This window comes from Bactrocera neohumeralis, chromosome 4, assembly GCF_024586455.1.
Source record: "Bactrocera neohumeralis isolate Rockhampton chromosome 4, APGP_CSIRO_Bneo_wtdbg2-racon-allhic-juicebox.fasta_v2, whole genome shotgun sequence".
In the NCBI taxonomy this organism is placed as follows: domain Eukaryota; kingdom Metazoa; phylum Arthropoda; class Insecta; order Diptera; family Tephritidae; genus Bactrocera; species Bactrocera neohumeralis.
Genome location: NC_065921.1, coordinates 10,068,647 through 10,085,509, shown reverse-complemented (window position 1 = coordinate 10,085,509; position 16,863 = coordinate 10,068,647). Strand labels below are relative to the sequence as shown.

Here is a 16,863-nt window from a genome sequence, read left to right as displayed (position 1 = left end):
AATATTAAACATTAGTGGATATGACAAAATTATGAAAGTTAAAATTTTTGCAAAATACTTTACTACTTCAAAATACTGAAGAGTTTTAAAAATGAATTCCAATTTTTTGCACACAACTGTACTTACATACCTAAATGTATTCGCTTTCAAAGAAAACCCGTTATTTTAAGTTTAGTATTCAACAACAGATTTATTTTTTTTTTTATTTATTACAATTTTTACAATGAAAAAGTACACATACACTCGTACATTGATATACAGTTATGAGAAAATAAATACATTGCAATAGGCGAAAAAAAATCATAAATGCCTTCTACAAATACAACAAATATAAAAATTATACAAAATTATGAGATTTAAAGCTCAGTTGTTTCTTTTGTTTTTGTAATAAACACACACATCGCCAATGTGTAGCGCAAAGCTTGGGTGCCAAAATATAAGTATTTCTGCTTCAATTAGATTTTAGTAAACATAGAAATTATATGTTACACACACGCCCAGACGCTTAGTAATCGTACCGACGCTGCTTGCTGCGGAAGCGTATGACCAGATAAATAGCGAACAGCAGCATCACACCCTACACACGATGATCAAATGCAAATAGATATGAAGAAAAAAGAGTTGTTAATAAATATTTTATATATGCATGTGTAAGTGTAAAGCGAAAAAAGATTCTAAAAAAATATGATCAGGTCCCACAAGGTGCAAATGAGCCGCCAGCTTACATACATATCTACAGGTATAATAATAACTATTATACATGTACCGGTATTGTTATAATTGCTTATGTATGTATGTATGTATGCTCGCAAGTCATATTTGCATATGTGTTTGTGTGCTTGTGTGTTAATTACCGTGACTATCAGATTTCCCCATTCACCGCTCGACGAGTAATTGAAAATGCTGAGGAATTCATCTTCGGCCGCCTGCACACAACCGACATCCCACAGCGCAGTTTGATTTACGATCATTTTGGGATAGCAACTGGCGGGGTAAGCGGCACGTCCAATAGAGTAGTAATCGTTGGGGCCGACTTTGCCGCAGCAGTGATACTGTAAAGAAGATAATCGCTTATGTAATTGTTGTTGTTCTTCAAAGTAATTATTTCATTAATGGAATTTTATTCATAGCTTATATATGTATATGTGTGTGTGATCGCAAGCTTGAAGGTCATACATATATACATATAAGCGATATATGGCCGCTGAGCTGTTGCTTTGTTCTTTTAAAACAAAATATTTAAAATTACACCCTCTTATCACTTAAACAAAATAATTTTTATCAAGCAATGAGTCATAGTATATGTATATGTGTGCATGTACATATATTTTGTCATTGCTTTGCTTGTGACAACTGCTTAAAATATAATTTACTCTGCCTGCCTGTAATATCAGCACTCTACAATATAGAAAAAACACAAGCATCAAGACAGATGCCTGTTGTTATGAAATATGATTCATGTAGAAGGTCCATAAATATATTCGTGTTTTTTTTTTTAATTTCGCACGTTAAGTTGTATTCAAAGTACCCTAAAACGGAAACCACAAGATTTTCCAATTTCTCTGATAATTTATTAATTCCATCCCAAAAGAACTGTAGCGACCGAGCATGAATCAAGCCAATTTTCTATACCTTGTTCTGATATGTATGTATGTACAGTGAGTGCGTTCTGAATCGATTAGAAAAAATAATATTCAAAAGGAGCAAGGTCTTGGCTAAGCTTGGCTAAAAGATGTTTGAAGCAAAAAGTCACAGCCGAGGTCTGACAAATAGTTTTTAACTGGTCTTGCAACATGAGGCCGAGCAATGCCATCGTGGAAAATTATTGCCTCGTATCTAGTTGCAAATCACTGGCATGTTTCGGCAATCTATCGCTTCATCTTGATGTATTTTCATCAATAGGGTTTTCCATTAATGGTTTAATTCGGTTTTAGAAGCTCAGAATTCAGCACGCGCTTCCAATGCCATCAAATATAGAGCATTACCTTGGCGTCGTGGATATTAGGCTTCATCGTTGCTGCCAGTTCATCATCTTAAAACTTTCTTGGCTATCAAAGACATTCTTCGACTTCCAAGCCAAACTCAGCAACAAAAAAAAAACATATTTTGCTGTTTATGCTTCATTAGTAGCATATTTCAATAGCATAAAGCAATTTTCGAAGCACTTTTGCTATTCTGAGGTATCTCAAAAACTTATGTTCTAAACGCATCAACCGTCTCTTCAGGTGTTGAAAACCGTTGAACTCATAGTTTATTTTTTACGATCGAAAGGAAGTCATTTGGTATCATGTCAGGACTACACGGACGATGACTCAACAAATCGATGTTTTGAGTGCTCAAAAATGCAGTTGTTTCAGTCGATCTGTGACAGCTTGCATGTCACGGCAAATAGTGATCTTCGGCGGTTGGTTTTCATGATTTCTTAAGAAACAACTGGCAACCAAATACAGTCGACTGCTGTTTACTTTCGGACTCATACACGATTCATCACCTGTCACGTTGTCATAGACGTGTTTCGTAGCATTTCTCTCGACCAATCGACGCCAGTCTTTTTTCGAGCGATCGACAAAGTGTGTGGTATCCAACTTGAAAAAAAAATTCTACAATCAAATATTCATGCAATATTGAGTAAAGTTGTCTCAATCTAACGTCACATGATGATATTGCAATGTCAATTTGCGCATCAATAATTTCTTGAACTGAACAACAACTGATTTCGGATGACCTTCACAATATTCGTCTTGGAGTGATCTACGACATTAATTAAGTTCACCATACAATCGATATACACTGGTCTTTGATGAAGCTTCATCGCCAAAAACTGAATTATGCTCAACGATACAATGTTGCTGAGTTAATCCGCATAAAATTGTTAAAATTAATCATTAATTATTTTTTCATTTGGTTTTTTGTATTAAAGTTAAATAAAAAATTTCAGAATTTTGATAGAAGAATTTTTATAGATTTTTGTTCACCGAATTCCAAACTTGTCAAACCTTTTTGATATTTTGCAATAATATTTATTATGTAGTCATACATTAGCAGTCTCGGATGCAGAATTTCTTTCTGTGTGCTTTCAACTTTTATATTTTTTAAGTGGCAACACTGTAAAATTTTTTTGTTGTTTCAAACCAGTCGACTATTAAAGGGTTCTTTAAACGTACAATTTTTGGTTAATTAAAATTTTCAATAGGTGGCAACTCTATTACAAAAAAATTATTTATATATTTTTTCATTTGTTTTTTGTATTAAAATTAAAAAAAAAAATCCAAATTTTAATAGAGTTAATTGAATTCCAAACTTGTCCAAACTTATTGGAATTTTGAAATAATATTTATTATATAGTCATACATTGATTTGTTTTTGGCGGAGAAATGGTTAGAATTTGGCGTTTTTCCTTCCAACATATTTTTAATATTATAATTAATATTTCCCGCGCATACTCACCGTTTGTTGTGTATTATTCATGGCTCCTGGCATTTTGATCTCCTCCAACCACGTCTTTTCCACATCCTTGGTGGCGAATTGCTTGATTGCCGTCGAATCGGAAGCGTAGATTTTGCCAACAATTTGGGAGGCCAAAGAGAGCGCAATGACAATGGCATACTAAAAAGGGTGACAAAAATAAACAAAAACAACAACAATTTAAATAAAAATCAATAAAATTTGCAATTAAAACGCCATAAATTGGTTATAAAAGTGCGCGTGTGTGGGCAAAAGTCGCCATTAACGATGTGTTTGGGTTACTCATACGCACCGTGGTCGTGAGACAAACATCCTCCTGGCAAATGCCGCAGCAACCCAACATTGCAGCAATGAAATTAATGCCACCCACGATAAATAGATAATAGACGTAGACTTTGGGTGCGGTGTTGAAGCTCAGTGCGCCCAAAGCGATCAACAGCAAGCCGAAGATCTGCGAGAAGAGAGTTGGGGCGTATGAAAAATAAGAAAAATTTATTGAAAAATCATTTAGTTATATAAGTGTACATGTGTATTTAATCTGTATACATATATGTATGTGTATGCTGTATATGAGTGTAATGTACAGTTGCATGTTCTAATTTGGCATGAATTGCTTAGCAATGGCATTGAGCTTTTGCTGAAATAATTCGCAGCGGCTAACTAATTGTGTAGAATAATTGAATGCACATGTAAATGGTGGTACAAAAACTGGTTTGATATTGAGGCATAAAATTAAAATACAAAATTTGATCTCTTTACTGTCAACAAAAATAAAATTAAATAAAAATTTAATTAATTTATAATAAATTAATTATAAAAAATTAAGAAAAACAATTTTGAAATGAAGTACAATTAGTAAAAAAAAAATAATAATTTAACTAAATTAAATTGAAGCCATTTTACTGAATATTATTTATTACAATTATTATTTATATAATTTTCTTTTATGTTAATTTATTAAAATATTATTTTTTGTATACAAGTAAGAAATAAAAAACAAAATGAAAAATTTTGCAAACTTTTCTAGTTGTTGTGAGACAAGCTTTAACTTCATTAAGAAAAAAATTATATTAGAATATTTCATTTTTTGACTTTATGAAAATATGTTTGAAACATGTGGCAACTCTATTCAAAACGATGTCTTCCGACATAAATAAATTTTCATACAATATTTTTGGTTTGTTGTCCAAATTGGAAAATTTCATTTACCTTATCTTTTAAATTTAATACAAAATTTTAACTGTGGCAACCCTTACCAAAATTAGTTTCAACGTAAACTTGTTTTAAAAAGTAAATTGCTGTAGCTTGATAACCATTTCATAATAGTTTCTTTTACTCATACATTCATATGTACATATATTTAATTTAATTTCATTTATTTTTTAATAGGTGGCAACACTGTAAAACATACTTGGTTCTTTCAAACCTTCCGACCATTAAATGGTTCTTTAAACGTACAAATTTTTGTGAATTAAAATTTTCAACAGCTGGCAATCCTATTACAAAAAATTTCCCCACAAAGCTTTCTTAAATCTCTCCACACTAGTGTTTATTTAATTTATCTACAAGCATTTCAAAATTTAAAATTGGTGAAAACAAAGCAATTTTTTTATTTCATTTATTATTTAAAAATTTTTGTGAATTAAATTTTCAACAGGTGGCAACCCTATTACAAAAAATTGCCTCACAAAGCTTTATTTAAGTTCTTCATAGTGCTTATTTAACTTATCTACGTACCAAAATTTTAAATTCAAAATAGGTGGCAACACTGTAATTTTTTATTGTTTCAAACCAGCCGACTATTAAATGTAATAAGCCAAAACAAAAGAGTTTAAACGGTTAAGTTTTCACTATGTTTATGGTAGATATATGTATATCAGCGAGCGTGACGTTATTTTGTTGCGTAACATAGTTTCGTTGCAGTTAATAGAATTTATAACTATACATAAAGCAGTTTAACTGCAATAATAATAATGAAAAAACAATTTTTTATATAAGAAATAAGGAAAATATTCAACACTAAATTAACAAATAAAGCAATTACAAATATTATTTATTTCATTTAGAAAATTACAATAAAAAATGCAATAAAATATTATAATTGCACTCAGCTTTCAAACCACCCTGCAATGTATAGAATTAAGCAACAAAAACCATAAACAATCTGAATGCAATGTGGATTCCCCGCAACAAAATAAGAAACAACAATTGAACACATACATATGTATGTACATATGTGTATGCATGTATGTGTGTAGTGCCACACTACAAATTTTACGTGACTTGGCAACGCTACGCGTTTCATTCAGCGCTGTTTACGGTACCGGCGGGCGAGGCGGCTTGGTGGCACACATAAATTTCGAGTTTTAAACAAGTAAATACCTGTGCGCACACAAACACACATATATACGTACATACATGCCAACATGTTGGCATGTTTACATATTTGCCTTACGCACACATTCGCCATTTAACAATGTTTACTTGTATGTATGTATGTATGTATGTATATATGAACGAGTGGCTTTGTGCGCATCGAGAATTGTCGCACCAAAATATCGCCACAACAACAAACAATATCACACGCTTAGCCAAAGTGAACTCGCAGTTAAGCTGGTGCTAAGCGCAAGCTCAAACGGTAGGCAATACAAGCCATTGACGTGACTTATTCACCAATAGTGTTTAGGTGTTTATATGCTCGCACATAAATACTCGCCATATTTGTATTAACTGTGCATATACACACGCACATATGAAAATTTACGTGCAAACCGTATTTTATTAGACATGCGGCATGTGAGTTCACTGAAACAAGAAAACAACAAAAACGCCGAAGGCAAGAAAAACGCTTATTGACGCAGCTGCTTTGAATCGAGAAATTAACATTTTAGCGGCCGATCGATGATATCATTTTGAAAAAATTACTTTACACAAAACGTAAAAAAAGGTGACTGCATTCTCAGCGGCAGATGACAACGATTTTTCATTGTTTTATTAGATGCTTAAAGACTTTTTTATTGCAAGAAAAAAAATTTATTTTTATTTTAAAGATTTTCTGTGACTTTTGTTGGTTTTCTAAGTTTTTTCTCCGCTTTTGCATATTTTTTGCTGTTGTGTTTTTATTTTTCTTTCGTTTTTTGTTTTTATTTATTTTTTTTTGTTTTTATATTTTTATTATACCTTGCACTGGGTATATTGAATTTGCAACGAAATTTGTTACACCCAGAAGGAATCGTGGGAGGACGACGTTACGAGCTAAGTTGATTTAATCATGTCAGACAGCTTGTGTATACGCGAGCGAGTCTATCTGTTTTGAGATATAGATCTGAAATTTTGCATACGCCCTATTCTCCCTAAGAAGCTGCTCATTTGTCGGAATCGCCGATATCGGACGACTATTGCATAGTGCTGCCATACAAACTGAGCAATCATAATGGAGTTCTTGTATGAAAAACTTTGTTATTTGATGAGATTTCGCCACGAATTTTGGAATAAATTATTGTCAAAGACACTGGCATATTATCTATAGAAATTGTTCAGATCGGACCACAGTTACTTATAGCCGCGATACAAACTGATGTATCAAAATGGAGTCCTTATATGGAAAACTTTTTTATTTGTCGAGATATCGTCAGGAAATTTGGCATGGATTTTTCTTAATAACAAAGGCATATTCTCCAAAGAAATTGTTTAGATCGAACCACAATTACTCATAGCTGTCATACAAACTGAGCGATCATAATGGAGTCCTTGTACGGAAAACTTCTTTATTTGATGAGATATCGCTATGAAATTCAGCTTGGATTATTTTTAATGACAACAAAATATTCTCTGAAGAAATTATACAGATCGGATCACAATTACTTATAGCTGTCATATAAACTCTTCGACCAAAACCAAGTCTTTATATGAAAAACTCTTTTATATGACAAGATATCGTTACAAAACCAGGCTTAGACTATTTTCCAAAGCAACGCTACAATATCCGAAGATATTATTCAGATCAGATCAATGTAGCATATAGCTGGCATACAAACTGGTCAATCAATATCAGGATAAAAGCCTTTTAAGCTATAAAAAAAGCACCTATGAAGGGTATAAAAGCTTGGTTGCACCCAACTTTAACGTTTTTGCTTGTCTCTTGCATTTTTTTATTTTCTCTTGTTTCCTTTTAGTGTTTCTGTGTTTTTAATATTTTTCTTGCTGTTTTTGTATTTTTAATCCTTTTTTATTTTTTTTATGCTCACAAATAAATTTATGCATTTTTACTTTTACATTTTTTATTTTATTTCATTTCTATTTTTATTTTATTTTATTTCAATCTTTTTGCTTGCCAAGTGACACACATGTGTGTGTGTGTGCATGCAAGTATTATTCATCGCCATTTATTTGTGCAAGCAATTGTTCGGTTAACAGCAAAATGTGTACCTATAACAACAAAAACAGCATGCAACGGACTTTTCATGTCAATCGGCAATTTATTTTTGTTGTTGTTTCTAGTAAAAGCAAATAGCTTGTCTCGTTTCCAAAAAAATTTCAACAACCAAAAAATCACTTTGTTATAGTTGTTGTTGCTGCATAGTATTTGCAATAATTGCATATCGAACTTACCGCCATCAGCACGTTCATTATATTCAGCAGGCATTTCATTACGCCGGATGTGCAGCCCATTTTGAAGAATCTCTTTGCTCTATTCACTTATCTAAACGCGAAAATCAAAAAACAAAAAAAAACAAAATTTTAATTCAATATTTTAGTGATGCAACTGCTTTCACCAATTCGTTGTTGCAGTTATTTGCAGTAACCGTTATAATTTAAACTCGTTGCGTATGCAAATAACGCAATAAAACAACAACACCAAACACAAAGAATACGTACAGCACTGAAGAAAGTCGTAGAAAACGTTTAAGCAGAACTCGCACCGAAATTGAACAACGCAAAAGCCAAATATTAAAAATTCACAATTTTATTAGCAAACCAGTTGCACAACAATAAACACGAAGCACAAGCACAAGCCCAGTGGCCAACCGTCTCGATCGCAGTCAATTTTCGAAATGCCAAAAAATCGAATTTTTCAAACCTGTAATCGTATTTTGCGCGCTAGCTGCGTGTCGGCTACCGGCTGCCTGTGTGCGTATGTGTGGGTGTGTGTCTTCGTTGGGATTTGTACATCGCCGACGCCGCGCTTGATCGCTCTCGCTGTGCGCTTTTCGTAATCAATCGTTCGTGCCGCAACAACGGTCGCGCTGTGGCCAGCTTGTGTGTGCACGAAGTGTAAATGTTGCTGGCAACATTGTTGAGCAACATGCTGTTTTTTTAAGTTGCGATAAGAAGATGAATGAAAAGCTCTGCGTTTGCAAAAGTTCTATGTGGGAGTACACATATGTACATATGTTTGGAGTTATTAATGCATTTTCAAGACTTTGTCTAATTAAACAGTAAAAGCTCTAACGCCACATTAAGCTTTTCAAATCTTTAAGGTGACTTTTTCGCTTTCGAGAATGCTGAAAACTGAATAAAGCGTCGAAAGACAAAAATCCAGAAAGAGTTGTATGGACTAGCTTTTGCTTATAGCCTTGGTTTCTTAAACCTATGGAATTTGATTTTTTGTTAGGGTGAAATTTCGAAGGATAGACCACACAGGGTTTCAACGCTAAAAGAGCGTGAATGTAACAAGGGCACGCGATCCACCAGCGGAATTAATAACTTACAGACGAAAAGGGAGCATTGGGATCTATTGCACGCAGCTAGATCTCAGATGATCCTTCAAGCTGCCGGAATACTGCAGTTTCTTCCACGCAGAAGTCTCTGTAGTCAGAAAAGTAGCTGAGATAGCTAACCTCGCACATAATAATATCAATGTATACGTTGAGAACCAAGCGGCGATTAAAGCAATAATCTCACATCGCATCGTGTCAGAGGATGTCCTTAGAAACAAGGAGGCAGTACATATAGTGGCTACCGGAAAGTTGCTGCATATGTACTTGCTTCCAGGCCACAAAGGCGTTCCGTGAATGAAATAACTGATAAGATTGCAATGGTGCCATTCGCTTGAAAAATTTAATGTTTTTATGAACTAGCCAAGATACCAAGACTTGAAGAAGAAAGCGAGACGCATTTGAAAACAAAAAAGAGAAAAGCTTGATAAGCTGACCGACAGGGGTAAGCTCGAAAATTCTACGAAAAGATGTGGTGACTAACAGAAGGTTTCAAGACCGGATCAAACTACTGTAGAACCAACAGAGGTGAACTAGTGACTGATGCTTAGAGCATACTGAAATTATGGAGGGAACACTTCGGGTGAACCTGATTCCCCAATCGATGACAATGAAGCGGACGTTCCATTGCCCGACCATGAAGAAATTCGAATAGCAATTACTTCATGATGAATAAGCGTCTTTGTAGAATATGGTCGGACGAAAGCATATCCGACGAGTGGTTTTTAAGTGTGCTCTGCCCAATACACAAAAAATAAAACCCCTCAATCTGCACCAACTACCGTAGGAGAAGCCTTCTCAACATCGCATATAAGGCATAAGCGCCAAATCTTGGAAAAGATTCGTGAAAAGAGTAACAACACACACCACCTCTTCGTCGATTTCAAAGCTGCTTTTATCAGGACGCTGTATTTATGCCACGATATCTGAATTTGGTATACCCGCAAAACAAATAAGGCTGTGTAAAATGAGGTTGAGCAATACCAAAAGCTTCATAAGTAACGGAAAGGACATCTTCGAGCCGCTCGATAGCAAACGATTTTTTAGACAAAGCGACCCTCAATCGTAAGAATTCTTCAATTTGTTGTTGGAGAAAATAATTCGAGCTGCACAATCAGGCACAAACGAGCAGATACAATCTTCTATAAGTGTGTACAACTGCTTGGCGTATGCTAATGATATTGATATCATTAGCCTTAACATCCGCGCCGTTAGTTCTGCTTTCTCCAGACTGGATAACGAAGCAAAGCAAATGAGTCTGGTAGTAAACGAGGGCAAGACAAAATATCGCCTGTATTTAAACAAACAGTCGTCGCATTCACGACTTGGCTCCCTCGTCACTGTTGGCAGTTATACATTCGAAATCGTAGATAATTTCGTCTATCTTGGAACCAGTATTAACAGCAACCACAATGTCAGCCTCGAAATCCGACGCAGAATAACTCTTACCAACAGGTGCTACTTGGGACTGAGTAGACAATTGAGTAGTAAAGTCCTCTCTCGACGAGCAAAGACCAAATTCTACAAGTCACTCATCATCCCTGTCCTGCCATATGGTGTAGAGTCATGGAAGATGACAACATCTGAAAAGTTGACGTTACGAGTTTTCGAGAGATATGTAGGTTCTGCGGAAGATTTATGGTCCTTTGCGCATTGGCCACGGCGAATATCGCATTCGATAGAATGATGAGCTGTATGAGATATACGACGGCATTGACATAGTTCAGCGAATTAAACGACAGCGGCTACGCTGGCTAATTCATGCCGTCCGAATGGACGAAAACACTGCAGCTCTGAAAGTATTCGGCGCGAGCCCGCCAGGTGGAGAATTACCTTGCTACACTTAGAATCTAAAATTTGCGCCAAACAGCGAAAACGAAGAACAACTGGCGTGCTGTTGTAACTTGGCTATAACCGCGTAAGCAGTGTCAAAGCCAATAAAGAAGAAAAGAGGATTTTTGCAGGTTTTATGATAGAAACTATGAGGATAGTTATGGATTTGTCAAAACCGCGCTTGGCATCCGGTGAAGAATTGTGTCAAAATCGCTTGGCAGCCAATGCATTAGTGGATGTTCACTAAATTTGTTAGACCTATCCGTGAAAAAAGAGCTCAAAGGCTACTGGTTTCAATGAGAGGGTATACAGTGTCGCACTGCAAAACAAACTTTTCAGTTTTCGCATCATCAATTTTAAATAAAAAAATATATTATTTTATTTTTTTCTGTAACAATTTGACTTTTTTAAATATATTTTTTCAATTTAAATACTTAATTCCTTAAAAAGTTGTTCAGTTTAGATTTGCATATTATTATAAAAAGGAATATTTTTATCCACAACTTTCTCCACTTTATGTCTCATATTGTAGCCAAACATAATTCAGTTTTACTCATTGATGATGATTTGTTCACGTTTCTGCTTCAGATTAACCATGCTACGAGTAAAGTAATAGGCAGCAATCACCCCAAAAACCTAAAAAAAAAAAAAAAATATTAAATTAAAATTTTGTTTAAAAATAGAATATGATTTAGAATTTGCTTAAGCTACTGGCTCTTTCATTTTATTTCATATTTTGAGATAATTAAAATAACTTGTTCTAACTGCAAGTTTTTGTTTGTACACAAATTTTTACCAGAAAATATTTCAAATTGTCTAAACAAGTTTTATGAAGTTATGTACTTAGACAATTCGCACTTTACCTGAACAGCTATCAGACCAACAATGATCAAAACAAGATTGTCACTTTGTTGGTTGAAAAAACTCGTCGCCGCATCAACACAGCCTCTGGCGAAAATATTCTTATCATCCGAGCAATCGCCCCAGCGACAACAACTCGCAGGCAGAGTTTGCTGTTTGTCGGGCAAATAATCTTGTGGACTGTCGCGACCGCAGCAATGGTGCTATAAAGAAATAAAATCGATTTAAAGAATCTTAAAGACGTTATTACAAGAGAATTTGACGCCGCCACCTGTTCTTGAATTTCATCCATTTCCTCTTGGGTCTCTGGACGCTCATCCCAAATGCCTTGCACACGCTTGACTGCCATTAAATAGAAGTCATCCTTGAGTATACCAAATGCGATCATACAAATCGTTTCCAAAACTATGCACAGCACTGTCATGACTATGTACTGCGAAATTAACAAAATTTTTTGTTTAAATATTATTGGAAGTGGTTAACACAATTAAATCGCTTAGTGGTCTCGCCTAGCCACTCACTCACCGCCCAAGACAGCATCAATGATTGTCGCACCGATGCCATGGCGCCCATAAAGGCGATGAACATTGCTAGAAAACCAATGGAGGCTGCAGTATAGGCACCAGCTAAGGAGCCGGCACCGCCTAGCGAAACGACGCCGCAAGAGATGAGTAAGACATCGAAGGCCTGAAATTAAATAAATTTTGTAATTTTCTGCTTCTCTAAAACTTCTTCGAAAAATATAATTAATAATTGATATGGAGTTCATTTTTTTTGAAAAAAAAAGGTCTTCGCGACATCTGTCGCTGGTCAACGAATGATTTGAAGCTTCTGGGTATATTCTTTAAAAAAGTAAAGGAATCTCGAAATGGATCGCCCTTTATCTTCGCTCTCATCCTTTATAATAAACATTTTACTAAGTATGATACAAGTAAGGATTACGAAAGTTCTATCCTATTCCTTTTTTGGAGTGCACTTGACAGAAATATATACTGGTTCGTGACGTCATCAACGTAGGAAGGGCAAAGCTTCTTACAATTAATTTGAAATTTTGACAATTCAGACAATCTGGCTTTATCCTCCTTAGATTTAAGGTAGTGTTCTGGTCTAGGATTTTGAAAAAATCGATTTATATTGATCGAAAGTTTAGACTTTCAAAAATATGACCATGGAAGGATTTTTCAAAATTCGACTTATTTTCGGAGATACAGCCTCTCTCCGTGTTCACTAGAATTGTCTCTAAACTTTAAACGCGTTTTTTACTTTTTTTTATGTGGTTGATATGATATCTCAAGTTCTACTGAATTCTGATTCCTTTGAAATTTGGTATATATCTTCTTTATACAAAGCTTTATCGTGTCTGCTTTGGATTTCCAAAAATTTTGATTTGAAGTATTTTTAAAAAATTCGAAAAGGTCGAAAAAATCGGGTAAAAAAAATTTTTTTTTCAAGTCGACGCCATTTTGTAATTATTATTTTTTTGTTTTTTTTTTTTTTTTAAATGGTCAACCCGATAACGACATCCTTACTAATGAAGAATCTTCTTGTTTTTTGTGTTTTAGATCTCTACAAGGGTTGAAATCACGTCAACCAGGACGCACCGTTTTTTTTTGAAGCCCCCACTCCACCGGACCGTATCTCGACGAATTTTGGTTTTTTTTCTTGCATTTTTTTTTAATTTTTTTTTTTATATTAGTTTAAAAAATGCCTAAAATTAATGCTTCTAGAGCAGAATACCCCCTTAACAATGTGAAAGTGACCTCTGATAATTTTGAGAAAGTTTCAACTTTAAAGAGGCTAACCTGCCGAAATATACCTGAAATTAGCGCCAAGCCAGTCTGGAAACCATTATTACTAATCAGTTAAACGATTGCTTACTTTTATCAAAACAACCAACAAGTTTTTAGTTAGACACTCAATACCAAAATCAGATATTTGTGTTAATTTAATTCACAACTAACGAAATACAGTTGTGTATGTATGTATCTTTGTTTACACAGGTCTAGAAATATATTCATATACTACACATATATATATGTATCTGTAAATATTCTACGCAAGCAGCTGCAATAAGAAAATAATTTGAAATACGATCGCGTAGTGTCCGCTACACAAACTTTTGCAGTACATATTTATTTCGATTTTTCAAGCGATTCCAACTTTTTTATATTCTCGTTTTTGTTTATCGTCGTATTTGGGGCTCCACCTCGTTCTAATAAATGTCTGAACGCGTGACATTTTTATGAGGTTGAATGATCTACCTTTGGAAGATTAAATGTGCTTACGCAGATCCGAATATTGTGAATATAGAATAAGAAAATAATTGTTTCGAAAATACGTAAAAAGCATTATGAGTAATTGAAACAATATATTTTTTTCATTATACAAGTATAGATGGCGCCACCAGGGGGCGCTAGATTCACAAAGTTTACCTGTTTACTTTGGAATGCACCTTGTAGGCAAGTCTAAAAAGAAGACGCCCTAAATCGGTCCAGTAGAAAATGAGAAAACGTGGGAATCATTTGTGAGAGCAGAGGTACGCGATTAAATTCTGTGTGAAACTCGGTAAATCTGCGACAGAGACGTTTGATATGATCAAGCAGGCTTATCCGGATGTTGATTTAGCAAGAAGTGGTGTGTTTCGGTGGCACCAGGCCTTTTTGGAGGCCCGGAAAGAGGTCGCTGATGAAGACCGTGCTGGGAGACATGGGACTTCGACAAACACCTCCAACGTGACTCGTGTGCGCAAAGTTTTGGAACTCAGACCGTTGACTAAGTATTCGTTTAATTGCCCAGATGTTAAATTTATCAAAAGCTGTGGTTCATGGCATTGAACATGCGCATTCCAAAAGTGCTTACTGACGACCAGAAATTGCGGCAAGTGGAAGTGTTTAAGAAAATTTGAATATGTATGAAAGTGAACCCCAATTTTTGAATAACGTAATTACGGGTGACGATTCATGGATCTTTGAGTATGATCCCGAGATCAAAAGTTGAAAGGCAAGCATTTTAAAACGACAGAGGGGATCCAAGCAGCAGGAGCCTATTTTGAAAGTTTGAAAGTAACGATTGGTTCAATATTTTTTTTTAAATCGACTCAGTCCTATTACTTTCCAAACAAACTCTGTTTTAAGTTTGCTATTATTATAACACCCAAAATGTTACGTCCGAATCCCTATAAAGTATAAAGTATGTATATATATACATATATGTATATGTAAATGTTCAGAGTGATAAGATGAATTGTTTTAGTCATATTCGTCTGTCTAACCCTAACCGTCCGTTCATCTGCTCATCTGTACATGCGTGAACTAGTCCCTCAGATTTTGAATTATTGACCTAACAGTTTGCACACGTCCTTTTCTCATCAAGAAGCTGCTGATTTGTCGGAACCACTAATATCGCACACCTATAGCATACAGCTGTCATGTAAAGTGGTCGATTCAAATCAAAAGGTACTATGGAAAACTTTTTATTTGGAAAGGTATTTCCACGAAATTTGTTAATTTGTTATTGATGATTGCCCAAGACAACGGTTCAATCTCCTAAGAATTCCAGATCGAATCAAAATTTAGTAAAAGATATTTAAGGGGATACATGGATTTACGGTTTTCAAAAAATATATTTTTTTTAGTGTCTTATTAAATTCTACAACTCCTCTAAAATATTGTCCTAAATTTTCAAGTTGATCCAAGTAATAGCTTCGGAGATACAGTCTTTGAGAGCTTGTGCGCTCGAGGCTAGCTAGGCAAAGTGCGCCGTTTTTAAACCCTCTTATACTATGTATAAGAAATGCAACTGCAGAATATTATAGCTTCAGTGTAGCCGAAGTTAAGATTTTTTTCGTTTTTCTTGTTTTTTTATAAAGCTTCAATACTCACAGTTATCAAACAATTTATCACTAGGAACACATATTTCCACAGTGTGGCTTTCGAAAAGGGCACTTTCATCTTGCCTTTGACACTTTATTTAGCTGTGAATTAGATAGAAATGCTGGGTTAAATAAATAATAAGACACTTAAATTCTAATTAAATAGTTTGTTCAACCACAAAATTTTGTTGCTGTCGCTCTAAAGAACTCATTCGATGACAGAAGTGTCTGTTTGGTGTCATTTAAGCAATTTTTGTGGCAGAGAATGTATGTATGCATGCAGCTGTAAGTTACTTGCTCTAATCTATTTTGAATTGTTCGCTTCATTTTGGTTTCAGTTAATAATTAATTGAATATTATTAAGTTTTTTAATTATAATTTTTTTAATTGTGTTTTAATTGTTTGAATATAATTTATTTTATTTTTTTCATTTTAATTTAATTATTTAAGTTTTCGAATTTATTTTCGTATTTTAACCATTTTTACTTTTTAGTTGTTTTTTTTTATATTTTTCTTTTTTTCTTTTCCATTTTCGATTATTTGTTTTTATTCACACAACTTTTTTAATTTTTATTTTTTTGTTCTTTTCTCATGTCACTCATAGCTCATTTTTATGTGTCACCTACGCAGCGTGATCACTGTTTCGCATAAAATGTTCAAAATAGCATAAAGAAGAAATTCAAATAAAAGGTAATCATTCAAAATATATATAAAATATATAAAAACTAAAGCACGCGATGTGCTCCTCGTAGTATTTTTACTTTTTTATGTTGCCTTAGTTTTATAAATATGTAAATTACTGTAATGAAAAGTGTCACTAGCCACAACCTTTTATTTATTTTTAGATTACTGCAGTGTTGATTGTCTTTCGCCCTCAAAAATTACTTTATTATTATTTATTTTCATTTTCTTTTTTATATAAATATTTGTAAATATATATATGTGTTTTACAAAATTTTAACAAAATTTTAATTATAATACTTTTTAATTTCCAAAATATTTTCTAATTTTCATTTGTTTACACACCCCCGAAAAATTGGAATTAAGCACTGCACCTCAACGGCAGTCGTTTGCAACGAAATGATCGCGTCCGTGCCACATTGACGACTACTGGCG

The 16,863-nt window shown here is 34.2% G+C and overlaps 2 protein-coding genes across 3 annotated transcripts; both read right to left on the bottom strand.

Moving 5' to 3' along the window:
- Positions 1-160: 160 nt before the first annotated feature.
- On the bottom strand, positions 161-8,532 carry LOC126755358 (23 kDa integral membrane protein). The gene is made up of 6 exons (XM_050467869.1): positions 8,344-8,532; positions 8,077-8,167; positions 3,758-3,916; positions 3,448-3,606; positions 855-1,052; positions 161-577 (listed from the first exon to the last, which is right to left on the bottom strand). The coding sequence occupies exons 2-6, from the start codon at positions 8,134-8,136 to the stop codon at positions 506-508; spliced, it is 648 nt and encodes a 215-aa protein (XP_050323826.1). The 5' UTR covers positions 8,137-8,167; positions 8,344-8,532; the 3' UTR covers positions 161-505.
- A 2,837-nt stretch (positions 8,533-11,369) lies between these two features.
- On the bottom strand, positions 11,370-16,863 carry LOC126756204 (23 kDa integral membrane protein-like). Of its 2 annotated transcripts, none has more exons than XM_050469086.1 (6): positions 16,774-16,863; positions 15,758-15,849; positions 12,402-12,563; positions 12,148-12,309; positions 11,879-12,079; positions 11,370-11,651 (listed from the first exon to the last, which is right to left on the bottom strand). In XM_050469086.1, exons 2-6 carry the CDS (start codon positions 15,824-15,826, stop codon positions 11,565-11,567), a joined length of 681 nt encoding a protein of 226 aa, XP_050325043.1. In that variant the 5' UTR covers positions 15,827-15,849; positions 16,774-16,863; the 3' UTR covers positions 11,370-11,564. The 2 variants fall into 2 exon arrangements, with proteins under 2 accessions (XP_050325043.1, XP_050325044.1); XM_050469087.1 differs by lacking the exon at positions 16,774-16,863 and adding an exon at positions 16,576-16,660.

Coding starts and splice junctions, on each gene's coding strand:
- LOC126755358 (XM_050467869.1), bottom strand. CDS start 8,136: ATGGGCTGCACATCCGGCGTAATGAAATGCCTGCTGAATATAATGAAC. Junction 3,917..8,076: donor TAATGAACGTGCTGATGGCG/GTAAGTTCGATA, acceptor CTCTTCTCGCAG/ATCTTCGGCTTGCTGTTGAT. Junction 578..854: donor GGGGAAATCTGATAGTCACG/GTAATTAACACA, acceptor CATCGTGTGTAG/GGTGTGATGCTGCTGTTCGC.
- LOC126756204 (XM_050469086.1), bottom strand. CDS start 15,826: ATGAAAGTGCCCTTTTCGAAAGCCACACTGTGGAAATATGTGTTCCTA. Junction 12,080..12,147: donor TGGATGAAATTCAAGAACAG/GTGGCGGCGTCA, acceptor ATTTCTTTATAG/CACCATTGCTGCGGTCGCGA. Junction 11,652..11,878: donor TTGGTCTGATAGCTGTTCAG/GTAAAGTGCGAA, acceptor TTTTTTTTTTAG/GTTTTTGGGGTGATTGCTGC.